Here is an 18232-nt window from a genome sequence, read left to right on the forward strand (position 1 = left end):
CCAGCCTGGTCTACAGAGCTAGGTCCAGGACAGGCTCCAAAACCACAGAGAAACCCTGTCTCGAAAAACCAAAAAAAAAAAAAGATGAAAACGCAAACATGCATTCTTCTCCCGCTGTAAGCTTCTATTTAGAACCAACAGAAAGAAAGCCAAATGTTGTATTTGCAAGATAACAGCGGATGAGCAAAGATGTTGATGGTTAGTGAAGAGTGCATATCATAACGAGGAACTCTGCCTTTCCATTTTCATATCCAGAGCGTAAAAAGCCTCCAGTTCGCAGCTAACTCCTTTCAATCCCTGCGAGAATGCTCAACACTTTATTTACTGTTATTAATTTCTGCCAGAGTCACATGATTTGCTTGCAAATGCCAGTCCAGAGGTATTTCCTGCGACTGGTTTCCATAAATAGTAGAAATTGGTTCCCTAGAAAGGAAACTAACACATTGTACCTTCCCATTCTACTTTATAAAAGATATTTCCCTTCTTCCCTTCCTTTTTTTGCAGCCAAAGGGTTCTATGATCTTGACGCCTTAAACGAAGCTGCTTGGACAAGTGCCCAGAGCCAATTGGTTCCCTGCAACGTTTGTGGGCGGACCTTCCTGCCAGACAGACTGATTGTTCACCAGCGATCTTGTAAACCTAAAGCCGCCAAGTAAAGCCCTCTCCTCAGCACTCAGTTTACAGGAGTGAATGCTTTCAGAGGGGAGGAAGGTTTCCTAGGAAGGAGAAGAGGGAGGTGGGGAGAGGATGCAGGGAGAAGTAGAGTTGACTGAGTGCTGGCCCAGCCCTGAAGGCCTGGCTCTGGGAAGAGGCAGCCAGGTTCAGTCCTGCCTTATGGGATCACGTCACACTTTTGTCAGGCGGAATTACTAGCAACTGGCTTATCATCAGAATTGCTGCCAGTTTTCTCTCATTCTAGTTTCCTCAACAAGGTGGTTGTTCCTCAGAGTGAGGCCTGTGCCCTGCAAACGGAGGCTGAAAATGGCAATTCGAGGGGACTCTGGGTTGTAGGCAAAATGCATTTCCTTCCTCATCCCTTGCTTTCTGATCCAGGGATCTTTTTACACTGAGTTACTGATTGAGAAGTTTCTTTTCCCTCTAGAGTCATTTGACAGGATACATAAGCTTAAAGGGGCCGAGGCCACAAAAGGAACCGTATTTAACTCTTCCACTGTTTCTAACAGCAAGAACAGCTGCTGAGGTACTGCTTAGCCAATAGCGCCAGCATCACGTGTCAGGAGACGTCGGCTACACAATTCGTCAAAGAGGGTGGAGGCTAGCTCCTTCCTCCTGCGGAGGTCCAGCAAGGGTTCTTTATGCCTTCTTTGGGTTTTATAGGTTCTTCATTGTTGATTCTAAAAGTCTGCCAGGAAGTTCTCTGCCTCCCCACCCAGGCCCACGCACCGTTAAGGGGATTGTGAAAGAACTTTGTATTTTAGAGCCCTTGACTGTGTTTTAATCCAGGCAGGGCTCTCCCAGAAGAAGGCTTGTGGCCAGAGAGGTGCTCTGCCCAAGAAACTCTGCTCTCCCAGGCAGTGTGGCTTTGCCTAGACTCCCAGCATTCTACTTGGGATCTTTGTTCATGACTGGGCTGAATTCCAAAACCAGGAGGACCCACCGGCTTCCTGCAATCCCTGCCTTCCTGAGTTTAAAAGCATGGCCAGTTAAAAATTCATGGGCAAATTCATTCAACCCAATATTTTGGTCCCACATCTACTTATTCTCTGGGGTTGGGTAGGGTAATTGTGCTAATCGTTCTGTTTTCTTTTCTGTCTGCCAAAAGAAGCAGATGAACTTTTTGAAAGGCCCAGAGATCTCTGAAAGAAGAATCTTGTGGAAGAGTTGGCATTCAGTGACTCATAGTTGACGGCTCCTTTATTTCAGCTTGTTGACCTAACTGAGGGAATGGGACATAGTTGAGCATACCGTGGGGCCAGGAACTGTCTTGAGGGCTTTGTATACCGTGACCTATGTACATCTTAGATCAGCTCCCACAAGTAGATGGAGTTGTGTTTATTTTACAAATCGGAGAACTAATACTTAGACTAAACAGCTAATTTGGGAGCGCACTAAGATTGAGTTAAGCAACCGAATAAAGAAACAAACTTGGTATTTGTTGAGCTCTCAAACCTATTGCTGTTTATGGCAAACATCGTCACCATAAGATGGTGATTATCCATGCAAATATAAATGAACCAATAGAGGAGACATTTCTCTCACAGTGTCGAGGAACTAAAGCAAACAAGAATCTTGGCGCATTTGGCATTCTCCTGCTAATCTGGATTTCTCTTAAATGGAGGTGAAAACGAAACTTCCAAGTAGGTCGTGCGGAGGTTTCTGAAAGATATTTTGGTGTTTTGCTAATGTTCCGGGAATAAAGTGGGAGGGGAGGATAGGTAGAGCGAGCATTCTGGCCTCGACTCTGAAGGGAGCTGCAGCTAAGCAGCATAAAGAGATTCACGGGAGCAGCCAAATACCAGCATCTGTTTCTGCATTTAGACGAATTAAGTCTGCGAGTCTCCGCACTGTTTCAAAACAAAAGGCTCATCCAGGCATTATCGCATCCTAGGAGACATGAGAATGGGCTTGAAAAGCCATCAAGGAACTTACTGTAGGGATTCCACATATGGTTTCCCCTCAGCTGGTCCTCAAATGTTCCATGGCGTTAAACATGGAGCGAGCTCAGTTGTAATGACATCACCCTTAGGTTCTGCTCCATTATGAAGTCAAGTTATCAAATCTCCCCCTGAGTAGGAATGAGCTCACCAGATCTCTGCCAAATAGCCCCTCACTCCGGTAAGTTCACATCTGTGGAGGAGCTATGAAGTTCTCAAAAGAAAATTGCTTCTTTAACAATGGTTGGCACCTTCAAGACACAAGAACGCGAACCTTGATATGGTTTCCATGGTCATCCCCTACATGCTGAAGAAGAACTAGTAGGTAAAGGTACTTAGTTCTCCATTAAGCCAGGTAGTTTTTGATACGAGCTACAATGCCATTAAACACACCAACAATAAAGCAATGCCTTCTTCACTCTGTTACCTAGTGCTGTACAAACTTCATTTGAATAATCTTCTGTGAGATCATGGGGAGGATTTCAGGATTTTTTTGATAATTCTTTACGTATCAAATTTACATAAAAGCTACAGGTCTGTCCTACCAAAAGGTAAATGACTAGTGTGTTGCCATAAGGGGCATCGCTACTATATGTAACCACTTAAACCCTTTATATCCATTATAGGGGCTCTTCAGGCAGCTACATCATAACATTTTTGTAACAAGTATTTCCAGATGATGTTTCAAGGTGATTCCCTGCCATGTTGCTTTGATTTGAGGAACAGGGGTCTCAGTTCCTTTGTAAAGAAGCTGCTGTCCACAGTTGGAGCTATGAATAATAAAAAGGTATCAGAGTCCAGTGTCTTCTGCTTCCTGAAAGCAGGCCTTGGACTTTCTTTTCTTTCCTGTTTCTGCTATGTCTTATTTTTGCTTGTGTCTAAGACCAACTGATTTGGTTTGAATCTCATTGTGTGGAGCCAGGAAGCTTAGCCCTTTCCTTCCCCTACCCCGAGAGGTCCTTCCCCTAGCCTGGCAGCAGGCCATCTTTCCTTATCACTTGCCTTTCGTACAGATTTGCTATCTGGCTCGTACAAACAGTTGGCCCTGCCCTCTCTCTGTAGCAAGAGATAAAAAGTAAGGTTTTCCCTGCACTTGGAAGAAATATCACAAATGAAAAGCAGTTGGGCTTCCAGCAGAGGCCAAATTGGCAGGAATATTGGAAAAACTCAAATCCAGTATTGCAGGATGGTACACTTTTATTCTTTTTTAAAATATCATGTTAGAAAAATATTCAAGTAGATATCCTCAAAGGTCAAAGTAGAATGAGATCTCTTGTTCTCTATGTCCAGGTAGACTTGGTTCTGTCTTTTCACTAAGGCTGCATTTGAATGGTTTAAATCCCACTGTTATCATCTGGGGCAAAAAGGAAGATGACATCAGAGGTCCTGTGACCCATGATTCCACGGTGTCTCTCTGGAGATGCTTTTCATCCTGTTTCTAAAAGCACAAGGGTAAGTGAAAATGGGTATTAAGCTTCACTGCGTGCAGGTGATACAATGAGCTATAATCAATGAGGCCACAGTCGGAACTGACATTGGCACCAGAGAGGCAGGTTCTGTCACTGATTGACACTGAACACTCCAGTGGAAAAGGGAAGTGGCTGAGATGCCTCTTCGTTAGCAGAGCCTATCCTACACAAACCCGTGAGGATGTTGATCCCGTCATCTCTAAAACAATTTTTATGTAGCATAAGTCTTTACCCCACAGGTTCAGATATTTGAACTTTTTCCCCACAATATAATATTTTTATTATTTGAGAATTTCTGACAATACATCCTGATCACACTCTCTTCCCATATCTTAGGATCAGCCCCCAAACCCTTATGCCACCCTCCAAAAACAAATAACAAGTCCAGTTTGTGTTACCCATGTACTCGCTGGAATATGGTCAAACACCCAGTGGCCCCTTTAAAGAAAATGGAGTGCTTCCCCTGCCCCCAGAAGTCATCAGCCGTGAAGAACTTCTTTAGCATCTTTACCACAGCTTTTAAAGACTCTCTTCAGTCCTCTCTTGCCTGATTTTTTTCTTTGGTGGGGGAGGAGAGAGACAAGGAAGCTGTCACAGAAGTCTTAAATGTCTTCCCAGTTATGAATCTGCAGCCATCGATAACATTTCAAAAGACGCTTCCTTGCCCACAGCAACCAGAGGCAGTTTCGGGCACAGACATCAGTCCAGCATCATGGACATCCACAGGGTTTCTGGCTGCAGCAGGGAATCTTGGACACCAGTGTGACCTCCAAAGGGAGCACAAACCACATATATCTGCATGGAGGCACAAGTACTATGAAAACCTTTCCAAGGAGGCTTTACTCCAGAAAATGAACCATCCTTCATCTTGGATGTCTTGTTGTTGCTCAGAGGCAGTGGCGCGTGGGGGTGGGGGTGGGGGGGAACACCTGTGCAAGTTCCAGGCTCGCCTATGATATCCCGCCTCAGCACAGCAGTGCAAGCAACTCCAAGCGGCAACAGTGCTCCACTGTGGGTGCAGGGGCGGCCAAGCCCTAGAAGTGAGGTGAGGCAGGCCCAGAGGTGACCCGGACCTCCCACACTTGTCACTGCCAGGCTGCATTTCCGGTTCCACTTCTCTTTCCAGTGCGCTGCTCCTTTCCGCCATCTTCTTTTCAAGTGCCATGAAACCACTCTTTAAAAAAAAAACATCTTGCCAGGCGATGGTGGCGCATGCCTTTAATCCCAGCACTCGGGAGGCAGAGGCAGGCGGATCTCTGTGAGTTCAAGACCAGCCTGGTCTACAGAGCTAGTTCCAGGACAGGCTCCAAAGCCACAGAGAAACCCTGTCTGGAAAAAACAAACAAACAAACAAACAAACAAAAAAAAACCCAAAAAACATCTTTCCATAACACCAGTTCCAGAGATATTGTGTACTCTGCAGGCTCCCCACAAAGCCTCTGTGGGTCTCTCAGGCTCCATGAAGCAGCCCCAAGGCTTCAGGAGTGCTGAATGTTGCCACCATCTTGACTCTCCCAATATTTGAACTTGGTCCTTAGTTGGTGAAACTCATTGGGAAGTGTTAGGAGGTGGAGACTGGCTGAAGGAAGCATGTCACTAGTGTTAGTATTCGGGCATCTGTATTGGCTCCTGCTTGGGGTCCTGACAGGATACATCCTCAGCTGCAGCCACTAAGAGCACCTCCTGTGCACATTCACTATGTTCCCTTTTAAAAAGTGGGTCTTGCCCACCTCCCATCTTTCTCTTCTGTCCCCTCCATTCCCTTTCTGATTAGGTTGACAAAATACTTCCCTCCACTCTCCTCTCCTCTCCTCTTCTCTTCTTCTACCTTTCCTGTCACCAGAGGCTAGTCTACCTCCTCCCCTTCCCCCTTTTTCCCATTCCCTTTTTCCAATTAAAAAAAAAAAACTCTCCATGTGAGCCCTGTCGCATGGTGTCTTTCTCTCTCCTGGCGTTTTGTAAATTACAACAGCTGGGGATGTGAGAGCAAACCCTGGCTTCCAATTGGCTCTTTCTCTGCTTCTCATTTGTATTTGAAAACTTGAGCACTCAGCTTCCTGCTCTGGCTGCCATGCTTCTCCACCACAGTGGGAACTTATCCCTCAGGAACGGGGAGCCTAAATAAATTCTTTCTTAAGATGTCCTGGTCATGATGATGTAACGCAGCAACAGAAAAGTAATACAGCACCTATGCAGGATAAGGTAGAAGCCCAGGTTGATCTCTCCAATTCACAAGGGAAAATCAATTTTCCAGTGCATCCTCTACTAAGAGATGACTAAAACAACATTCCCGGGGCAGAAATGCAAGAAATGCTGAGTGGGTGAACCATCAAAGCAATTTGAAGGACAGGGAAGGGGTGGACAAAGATCTCAGATTTGTTGACCGATAAATTAGCAAGTAGTAAATTTACCTTTGGTGTTTCTCTCAACTTTGAAGCCTCTTCCCTCTGTGAACTGTATACTCCACAACTGCCCAGACTTTGCTTTTGTTGGAGGAAAATGTAAATACTCCATGTCCCAAGTATTCTTCTGTATGAATTACTCCGTGTAGCTATGAGCTAATTATCTAACAGAACAATGCAAGAAGGAGGATTTATTTGGACGTGTAATTTCAGGGGCATTAGAACATCAAGGCAAAGAAGGCACAGAGTTTATATCACCACACCTAGGAAGCAGAGAAGAAGGTGAGAAGTGTACAGGAATAAGAACTCACCCCTAACAATCTGCTTCCCCCACCTTGACCCATGTCCTAATGTCCTAACATTTCCAAACTTCCCGAAATAGCCCAGCTACCTGGGAACTATGTTTTAGCAAATGAGGCTATAGGGGCAACTTCATATTCAAATTATAACATCCTTCCCCTGGCCCCCAAAGGCTCTCATGATCTCATCTCATAATGAGCATGGTCTTAACGATTCTTGTGTTGTTCAAAAGCTCAGATTCAAAGTCACTTCTGAGTCTCAAGACAAACTATTACCTGTAAGCTTCTATAAAAATCTACAGTAAAAATACCCATGGCACAGAGAACACATTTCCATTTCAAACGGAAGGAGTGAGGGCACGGTAAGGAGAAATGATACCAAGGCATGGCTGAAAACCAGCAAGGCAACTATCAAATCCAATGTGTGCCATGAGGACCATATATTATCAGGACTCAACCCTGAAAGAGCTTGTGAAGCCTTGTCTCTGACTGGACATTCTCAGACATATATCCTCTCTTCGAAGACGGCTGTGCTCATTGCCTGTGGCCATCGATGGCCCATAGTTCTAACCTCTCTAATACTCTGGGGTCTCCAATAAAAGATTTCAACTTCACAGCTTCATCTACTGTCTTTCTGGGGCTACACACAGGAATCCCACCCCTAGCATAGTGCTGCGATTCTCAGGCCTTCTTTTGAATTGGGTGTGAGAGTGTCCATGACCCTATAATTCTCGCATCCTGAACAGGTGAAGAACCAGGACCATACAGTCTGCCTTCAGCTTGTGCGTCATTTAACCCATGTGCACTTGCCCAGTCATGGCTGCTGTATCTTCTGTGTAGAGAGAACACGTGGTAGTGCTCTCTTCTCAGGGAAACATGTTTTAAATGAGTTTATACTTTTATTCATGCAGCCTATAAGGAGTGTTTTCTAGCCAATTCCTGAGAAAAAAAAAATTGGCATCTTTTCTATTGTACCAGTGCCTTTTAAAATTACCTCCCTCAGCACCCCTTTGTGTGTGTGTCTGGTGGGGAGGGCACAGAGAAGAGAGACTATTGTGTAGTAGTTTCCTCCTACATTAAGCTCTTTCATCCTGGAGGGAAGCTCCTTAAGATATAGGATGTTCACAGGGAGGTAAAACAACAAGATGTTCTAAGGGGAAGGTGAAACATTTCGTCTTACAGGGAAACCTATTAAGTTTATGAAGTAAACAATTCAATGGTTTCAGGAAGTCTCTGAAACTGACCAAATTTACTAGGAGACACACACTCGAGAGCGAGAGAGAGCGAGAGAGGCAGTCAAGCATATTTAAGTTGTAAGGAGTGTGGAGAGACAGTTTAGATGAGTTGCATGGAAGAGCCTCAGAGAAACTGAGCTATCTAGAAAGGCCACTCTCCTCACTGCTGAGCTGTCTGCATACCGTGTACAGTGTGCTCCAGGTTTCCAGCTCTCATGAGCTTCCACCAATGTGGGGGTGAGAGCTAGGTCATTTCTGCTTCCAGTAGTAACCCGCACATATACCTGTAAGTAACCCAATAAAGCTCAGTAGTTCACCAAACTGAACTTTAGTGATGTTCATACTTTGGTTTGTCATTAGTTTTCTGTCTGGGGTGGATAGATGTTAGTTCATGTCACTGCAGGAATAAAGTCACCCCTGACCATGGCATGGTACCTGTGTGGTGCTCATGACAACTTGTAGGTGGTGGTATTTCCCATCACATCCAGAGCTCCCACCCGCTGTCAGCATTCAGGCAAAATCTTAGCCACACAAGGCGTTACCACTTCCAGGCCACACGTGTACCATCAATGTTCAGGCAAACTGCCTGGCCACCCCAGGGCTTTAAGCCCTATGTAATTTACATGAAGTGTGGTCATGTATGGGGTAGCTACATAAGCCCCTGTGCACATGTGCTAGACGACCTTTAAAAGCGGACATGCCCACTCCATCTCTCTCTCCATGCTGTTTCCAGACAGGACTGTTCCCTACCCCGTTTTCTCCTTCTGTTAATAAAATTGTTAAAGTGGGTGTTGTTGCATATCTTGGGATACATTCTCATGCCCGGTAATATCAGTAGGGAGTTAATTTTCTCCTTCTACCACATGGGGCCCAGGAATTATACCTACGTTATCAGGTTCAGTGACGCATGTCTTTCCCAGATCAGCCATTTTACTGGACCATTCCTTTTGATGGTGTTAATCTCTTAAATAGCCACACCCATCCCTACAACTTTAGATGCATTTTCCCCCTGACCATACTTCATTTTATTCCCATGTTTTAACTTTGCTATTTGTTCCCAATTCTCACTATAAACCAAGTTAAAAAACATCCAGCAACAACCACCCTTTGGCAAATACTCAGCTGCCTTGCCTTGGAATTCCTTCTGCCCAATTAGCCCTTCTCTTTTGAATATGGATTCACTCAAGGTCACAGGACATGAAGAAAATACAATTTGTATTACCTACAGTTGTAGGTAATTTCCTGTGATAAAATACCCGGATAGGAGAAACTTAAAAGAGGAAAGGCTATTTTTGCCCAACAGTTTGAGGGCACCAGGGCAAGGGTATCATGATGGAGGGAACTTGGGGTAGCTGGTAACCACATCCACAGTCAGGAAGCATAGAGCACTTTAGACTGCTAACTTTCCCACCTCCTTGTGCAGTCCAGAAGGAAAGTCTAAGAAATAGTGCTGATTATTTTTTATGGTTCGTCTTTTTCACCTAAATTAATCTGTGTTGGTTAGTTTATGTCAACTAGGCACAAACTAGTGTCATCTAGCAAGAGGAAAACTCAATTGAGAACTGCCTCCATCAGACTCATCTGTGGGGCATTCTCTTGATTAGTGGTTGATAGAGGAGGGCTAAGTCCATTGTGGGTGTGCTGTTCGTGGGAGGTGGACCTAGATTATATAATAAGAACCCAAATTGGGCAAGCAAGGGAGAGCAACCCAGTAGGCAGTTTCCAGCCACAGCTCCTGCCTCTGCTCCTGCTTGAGTTCCCATCCTGGCTTCTCTCAATGATGAACTTTGAGATGTGTGAGTCAAATACATCCTTTCCTATGCAAGTTACTTTTTGGCATGGTGTTTGTCAGTGCAACAGAGAATTAAATGAATACCTCACCCAATGAAGAGAATCCCTTTTTATGTTCAACTGCATGTCTCCTAAGTGACTGAGTTCCTTAAACCCTGTTACATTGATGCTCATTACCAACTGTCATACATATGATGAGAACAATCATTACTCCATATTCCTATCAACCTCCGAGTTCCTATCAGGATTGCCCATGACGCCGTGTTTATGGAACTCTAGGACTTATCTGTCTTGAGTCTTCAAATGCTTCCAAATTGTATCTAAATTGAGTTTCAAAGGCTTCCTTGAGCTACATTATTAGAAAGCCGCAGCAATAAACTCACTTCTCTGCTACCAGCTTTACGTATCAGTTACTTTTCTCGTTGCTATGACAAACGTCCCCAAGACAACAAAGGAAGAAGAATTTATTTTAGTTCTCATTTTCAGGGATTTCAGTCCATAGTGAAGGCAGAAGCATGGTGGCACAGAGTCGTTCATCTACAACATGACATCCAGAAATCAGCAAGAATGGCAAAACATGTCTAGTGATGAGGTATCCCCAAGAACTTACCCCTAGTAATATGCTTTCTCCAGCTAGGTACCACCTCCCAAATTTCTAAACTCTTCCAAAATAATGCCACCAGTTAGAGACCTAAGCTTTAACATAGGAACCTGGGGCTGGTGGATATTTTGTATTAAAGACTTAAAATCACCCACCTTTCCTAATCAATCCTTCACACTTTGCTATTTCTCCACTTTTTAAAGGATTTTTGTTGTTTTGGTTTGGTTTTGGTTTTGTTGGTGGTGGTGGTTTATTGAGATGGGGTTTCTCTATATTCTCTGTGTAACAGTCCTGACTGTCCTGAAATCCACGCTACAGACCAGGCTGGCTTCGAACTCATAGAGATCCATTTACTTCTGCCTCTTAAATGCTATGATTAAAGGTGTGCACCACCATCATCTGAATATTAAGGTGTTTGATTTGAAGCAAATCTAAGAAGCTCATCTTTGCCAAGCTATTTTCAGAGAATCAGCTGGCTGAATTATTTCATTGATATGGCAAAGTTATTTTAAGAGAATGTTCATGATAATGGTGTAGACCTGGGCATCATGGTACACTCTTACGGTTCTAGCTAGCATTTGTAGAACCATTGCTAGTTCAAAGCCAACCTGGACTGTATAGTGAGTTCCTAGACTGCAATGTGAGAACCTATCTCAAACACACAAATGAAGATGGGGAAGGGGTAGGAATATGTTTTCTATAACATGATAATAGTTTTCTCCACCCCTAAAGTAAGCCAGATCAAGCTGAATTGAAAAGGTAAAAGAACAGGTTTATTTGAGCAAAGCAATTCCCAGGTGAGTTCTCCAGGCCCAGAGATGGAATCAGGAGAAGTCAGGCTCCCAAAAAGAATTCTTTTACTTCTATCAATCCTCAGACCAAAGGAGCAATCTTGTCCTCAACTTGTCTCTTCAGACTTCATCCTCAGACTGCAACTGTCTCCTCCAAACTGCAGATTGCACTGAGTTCTTGTCTCCTCCTGCCTAATATTTCTCTTTCTGCCAAGCCATGCCACTCCTGTCTCCACCTCCCTAGTGCTAGGGTTAAAGGTGCTGAACATAGCGGACAATGAGGACTACTGAGAACTCAAGAACAATGGCAATGGGTTTCTGATCCTACTGCACGTACTGGCTTTGTGGGAGCCTAGGCAGTTTGGATGCTCACCTTACTAGACCTGGATGGAGGTGGGCGGTCCTTGGACTTCCCACAGGGCAGGGAACCCTGATTGCTCTTTGGGCTGACGAGGGAGGGGAACTTGACCGAGGGATGGGGAGGGAAATGGGAGGCGGTGGTGGGGAGGAGGCAGAAATCTTTAATAAATAAATAATTAATTAATTAATTTAAAAAATGAGTATATATATGAAAAAAAAGGTGTGGGACCCCAAGTGCTGGGATCAGCTTTGTGTGAGCTCTGTAATCTTGTGCAGCCCAGGGTGGCCTTGCACTAACAGAGATCTTTCTGCCTCTGTCTCTGGAGTCATGGGATTATAGGTGTGAGCCTCCACTCTCTGGTCTCTAGTGGCTTAGCTCTGCACTCTAATCTTCAGGTAAGCTTTATTTGTTAAAACATAAACAAAATATCACTGGTTCGAATTCCTTTAATCCTAATGCTGAAAGATGCAGTCACAGATTTTGGTATGCATCATTTGCTGAAACGAAACTTTATAATAACTTCAAGTTAAATCAGATGTTTTGAGAATAGCTTTGAGGTGAAAAAGACAAGACAATCTAAAGTTTTAGAATGGCTTGTAGTTAAGTGAGGAACTCTTTAAAGTCAGGGAACAGGAACAAAGCAGCCCAGTTATTACTAGCTGATGCACTTTCCTTGCTAGGACTTGTTGATGACCAAAGGTGATGATTAATTAATTCCTTATACCCATTTCTGTCCTCAATCTCCTAATAAAGAAAGCTATTGAGGAGTGAGTATGCACCCTAAAGATTCAAAGTAAAACAGACTGATTCTTTTTCATATATAAAAGTTTAAACTTGGGATTCCTTTTAAATTCCTTGTAAGATTACCTGTCAAGATAAGTAATAAAGTAACTGGTCCTTTGTAACTGCAAAACACAGCCTGCCAGTAAAAGACCTGAGAAGAATAGCTTGCTTTCCTACGTGGATAACCTATAAAAAGATGTGTGAGTATAAATGTAAGTGGGTTGTTGGGATAAATTGTTTTTCATGTGTAATATGTAAAATGTTTAGCCATGTAATGGATATAGAAAATGCTGGGTTTTTTTTTTTACTTGTATTCATTGTAATCATTCACTTCAAAAGCAATGTAACCACATTGTAATTTTCATATTGCCTGAAAGAGTTTGCTGGGGTCAATAAGCTGTAAGGGAAAAAATAAAGACAGAGTTAAAATGGGTTAGAAAGAAAACATTCAAAAATGAGAGAAAGAATAGAGAATGCAAAAGAAAAATAAAGAAAAGGTCAACCAGAGAGAGAGAGGGGGAAGAGTCTTTTCTCTAACCCCCTCAGATAAAAATGTCTAATATGCAGACTCTGGATTCCCTTTGAGTCCTGCGCTGCTGGCGGCTAGTCCTGCAGGCTTAAAGATAGACAGCTAGACGGCTTTAGAGGAAACCTACAGGAACCTGGGCTCCTCCAAGAGTTGCAGACTTGGCTGTCTTTTGTTTTCACCTTAGTTACTCTGGTTTTGTTAGTCTCTTTGGTGTTAACACTGAAATTCCTGATCATTTGACAATTTAACTTGTGGCTGTGTTTTCTAGAACACAGTTCAGTTAGACAGTGCCTGCTATTGGTAAGCTAACTCACCAGCCTTCGGTCCTCCAGACCATCTTCCAGTTGCACTTGCTTCTTGGCTCAAGGCGCCTTAGTTAATTCTAGTGTACAGGACCAGTAAACAGCTATGAGGGAAATACAGTGGGAAATCCTCTCCCATCTAGTTTGGTCAGAGACTGTCAGGCCATCTTAAAGCAAGTTACCAGAGTTAATGCTGTAGTCACGTCTTAAAGATGAACTAGCTCTCTCATGCTCGTGTCTGGGCCTTTGTCTCCAGCGAGCAGCGCTGTTTTGGGAGATTGGGAAACCTTTGGGACTACCTGAAGTGATTCCTCAGGGTCAGGCCCTGAAGGTGTGACATCTGCTTCTAGTTCTTGGCCCACCAAGGTGCTCTCCAATCCATGCCCTAAGTCTGCCACTATTACAGACTGAGCTGCCCCAGCCACCATGAGGTAATAAACTTCTGTTCCCAGAAACTGTGAGCCAAAGTGTATTCTTCCTCCTTTTAGATGGTTTCTGTCACAGAAACAAGAATCATAAAGAATAAAAGTTATCTGCTCTGGTTTAAGTTACTATGCCTGTTCAAATCTTTTTTTTTTTAACATCTGTCCTTTCCAGTTACTGGTACAAATACAGACCACTTCAGACGATAGGAGTACTTGGATTCAGAAGGAGACAAAGAAAATCCACACTCCTTCTAGCAAAGAGGAAAGAAAGTCCATATGTAATGGGAGAGCAGAAAGGGTTCTAGGGTGTCTGCTAGCAGGTATGCTAAGTATGGCAGTTACCTGTGAGAACAGCAGAAGACAGGAAATTGGAACAGCTGGGGCCAAGGGTGAATGGTAGTATCCAGGAACATGTGTACAGGAAGGGGAGGGGCATGCGCAATGGGAATATCAGTCGTAGCGTCACGTTTCCCAAGGACCTAGCTTTCTGTAGGTATTTAACACAACTTGGACCAATTGTATGACTTGCCAGTTTCCTTTCTGGAGAGCATTTGACAAGATTACTGCAGAAGAAGGAGCGTAAGAGGATGACTTGAAAGGCCCACAGGATATAAGTCTGCCTTTCTGGTTTTATTTCTGTCTTTCTTAATTTCCAATCTCTCGCAATATCATGCCCACCCCTTTCTGTTTTCAAAGGCAGGAGCTCAGATTTGTTAATAAGGTCTCTGGCACGTTCTGTCCAGAAGAGGGCAGCATTTAGAAGCAATCAACACAAATCATTGGGCAGCATTTACAAGCAATCAACATAAATCATCGCGGCCCAGGCATAGAAGTTCCAGGCCAAGATTTGGTTCTTTCTCTTCTTGTTTATTTGTTTACTTATTTATTTTGTGCTAATAGACTATAAGAAGGACTTGCATTTACTCCTGAAGTAAAATCATGTAATCTTTTCATCTCTCCCTTCCCTGCCAATTTTCTGAAAGAATAACCATAAATATTTATAGATTTCAACTTGGCTTCATGACAGGTAATGTTTTGGCCAGTTTTCTAACAAAATGTACACACAACATAAAATGCACTACATAGATACATTGATCAGAAAGGCTATTAGCAACTCAGGCAAAAATATTTTTCTTCAAAAGTGTGCCTGCTTTTAGGCGGTTGGGCATGTCCCACACCTCTTTATTCCTTTAGTACAGCAATTTATTAGCTTTTCCAACACATTGTTATTGAGAAAAGTGCTGGTTGTATAGCGGGGCGGCACGCAGCAAGGCTGGGATATGGTTGAGTTTGAGATATGTAGAAACTAGGGGATGTTTTACATCTATGAGTGGATACAAGTGACCGTGATGTCCCGAGAATCCTGAATTTCTGGTCATACTTAAGGTACACTTCCAAGGAGATATTACTGATGGTCTATTGGAGAACAATAGTTCATAATTCCTGATTAAAACTTTTTCTATGGCAAGGTAGAGGTGCTGGGAGGAGGGAGGCTGCTCTGTGGGTGAGGGAGGAGGAATAATGGATGAGGTCCAGTCTAGAGCATGAAGGTCCTCACATAGGTTCAGGCCACTTGGTATCATCATTCACTTCCTTCCTACGTTCTAGGATGAATTGTGGTGGAGGAGTAAAGAGAGGCTTCTGGGCCTCTCTTAAATCTCTCTGTAGGGATACTGAGTGTGAAGAAGCATTGCCTAATTAGAGGTCTCATGCCAGTTCAACATTTCAACACAAGAAAACATATTAGACCCTTGTTTTCTGTCTCAGGCGTGTGATGACTAACTTGAAGAGTTTTACCAACGTCCATTTCCAAACTCTATAGTCACTTAGCTTTCTTTTAGCAATTTTATATTTAATTCTTAATTCACATGGGATTTTAATTATCATACACAGTATAGAGATATAGCTTTTATACCCAGTAAAGTCTACAATCATGATTTTAATTATCCTCTGCATAAAGGGCTCCATCTGGAATGTTCTATTCTTCCCTAATCGCTTTCTCCATATCTATGGCATCATATTACATACACGACCATGTCCTTAAAGTATACTCTCAACAGGTTCTATTCGAAATGCTTTCTTGAGTTTTCTTAGTCATTTCTTCTTATAGCTAAAATTTAAAGTCAAACTTGTAAAATGATATAAACAATTCTGCTAGGATATTGACCTCTCTTGACTCCAACTGATCAACTATTCAAAGACTTTCCAGCTTATGCGCAATAGGAGCCCCTTCCTTTTGGAAGCTGTGTCGGGGACACAGCTTGGGATTTGTGATTAAAATCATACATTTCTCAATCTTAACTCTCTCTACTCAACAATGCTGATTTGTTGAGTATAAAAACTCAACCATAGCTGTTGTTGAGAACATGAGCAGAAGTTCGAGGACAATACAAACTTCATATTCAGACAGTTTCCAAGTACTAAGAGCCTAGGTTCATTCTTCAAAGGAGTGCTGCATGTTCTTGAATTTTCATTTTTTCAAATGCTCTAGGAAATACTTGTGAAGCTTCACTTTAGACCATGAATGTAGTCTTATCGCTATTTCCTGCATATAAACTAAGGTATAAATGCATGTGAAATTAATAGGAGATGTCACTGTAAATTGATATGTAGTTGGAAATGCACCCCATTTCTTAAAAAATAAAATAAAATAGAAAAGGAAACTAGCACCCTTAACAATATCTATCTGTAAACTATAGACAGGCCCTTTAAGAAGGTTTTGGACAGCTCACTTATTTACTGTCCTAGGCTAATCAAAGCACATGATTAGTAATACATCACTGTCCTAACATTGCATCCTGGGAAGTGTTTTCACTTAGCTTTAATGAAAAACACTTGGCAACCACTAAGCCTTGTGGAGAAGTGGTTAACTATTATCCTTGTTTATGAAGTAGGATGAGTTTAAAGAGGAGTGAGTGCTGAAGGCTAAACCCTTTGTTTCTTTTCCGTCAGTATTTTTCCATCCAAATTGAAATTGAAACATTGACAAATGTCAGCAAGCTAAAGTTAGCCAGAGGCAGAAATTTAGAACCAGAGATGGCTCAGCAGATACACTGATGAAAGCATAGGGCCCAGCAGGTGGCAATAGAGGCTCTTTTCTTCCCTCCCTGTCCAGGCTTTTCCATCATTCGGCTACTTAACCCATCATTAAGGCACACATAATTTTCTGTGATCTCTTGGTTGTCATGCCAATAAGGATGCAAAGAACTGGGGTTGGATAGGAAGAAGGCAGTACGTAAAATGTAAGCCCAGGAGTGCTTGTTCCACTTACCCAAGTCACTGATCCCACCTTTGCATAAACAACCGGAGGAATTCAGTGGTCTCTACACAGGCTAGACATCGTAAAGACTTTTTTTAGTTGGGGGAGAACAGTAAAATTTAATAAGAAATAGCTTTCTGCTTAATAGTTAGGTTCAGCTTATTACTTCAAAGGGAGCTCACTCAAATGTTTGAGCTACTAATGATTGTTTTAAAAATGCGTGTTTTCATTCAAAGAGAGGGAACAAGCAAGAAGGGGTTTCTCAGGAAACAGATTTAGCGGAGGGCATTCCTATGATAGGATAGAGCGGCATTTTCGGGTCACTCAAAGTAAAAGAAGAGTTTATCTGCAGGATGTTTCCCTGGATTTGGCCTGAGAACAGGCAGGCATTTCTTCCAGGGCTTTAAGTTTTCGTTTCCCTTTTCTTTTTAAAACACAGTGGGTGGAAACAAAGTAAACTTTGGAGCTTAAAGCCTGAGATTAAACTCGCCCGCCCCATCCATGATTATGTGTGGGGTCTTTAAGAAATGACTCATTCTTTCTGCGGCTCAGTTTCTGGATCCCCAAAGCGTTTGCCTCACAAGGTTGTAATCAGTATAAAGTGCCCAGAACAGTGTTTTTGCAAAGAAATAATTCAACTAATAATGAGTATTGGTGAAAAGACTACTAGTGCCTCTGCTTATTAATTTAGTATCTATCTTACCTGTCCCAGGTCCTTAAAAGTCCACTCAGGTCCGTGTGCCTGACATAGCCGTTCACATATACTGAACATAATGGAGGACTGATTGGAAACAGTATGCACTAAAGCCCCTCCTTGACTTGGGGGGCACACGCTCAGCTGGTAGGTGGACAGGAGCCACCAAACCCACACCAGGGTGTGAGGAGGGTAATAGAAATTTGTGTAAAGTCACTGACATTGTAGAGTTCTCCCTTTACCACAGCACAGCTATGAAGGAAGATGTGGAATTTGAAAATTTATTTGACTTCCTTTGACTATTGTTGTTGCTAGATAATGACCAAGAAAATATCTAAATGAACAGCAGAACAACTTCTAGTTCTTGTGCCGAGAATGCTTTCAGCATAGCGACTTTGACTTGCCATTGAAACCTCAGCGCCAAGAAACATGCTGGCACAGAACACACTTAAGAACATTTGTGAGGGTCCTGTGCATTTTCAACATGCACAACGTTCTGCATATATTGCAGAGTGTGCTAGAAAGTCAAAACATGGTCTTGACCCTAGAGTGGCTTCCAGGAGCCCATGGTGATGTCCCCAGTTAGTCCCTTGGGCAGCTGAGGATAGGCAACCTTAAATGACCCTATCCTATAGCAATACTGACGAATATCTTGCATACCACCATAGAACCTTCA

General features: G+C 42.9%; 1 protein-coding gene across 2 annotated transcripts in view; it reads left to right on the top strand.

Annotated features, from left to right (window-relative positions):
* LOC101982397 (zinc finger protein 474) overlaps positions 1-674 on the top strand; it is a 24281-nt gene extending 23607 nt beyond the window's left edge. Inside the window, exon 3 of one of the 2 annotated variants that reach the window (XM_005356101.3) lies at positions 505-656. In XM_005356101.3, coding sequence (XP_005356158.1) covers positions 505-656 — 152 coding nt within the window. Of the gene's footprint in view, positions 1-504 lie in introns of both variants that reach the window. The other variant, XM_013349477.2, reaches the window with a different exon arrangement.
* Positions 675-18232: the final 17558 nt, after the last annotated feature.

The sequence above is a fragment of the Microtus ochrogaster genome, chromosome 18 (genome assembly GCF_000317375.1).
Source record: "Microtus ochrogaster isolate Prairie Vole_2 chromosome 18, MicOch1.0, whole genome shotgun sequence".
Taxonomy (NCBI): Eukaryota; Metazoa; Chordata; class Mammalia; order Rodentia; family Cricetidae; genus Microtus; species Microtus ochrogaster.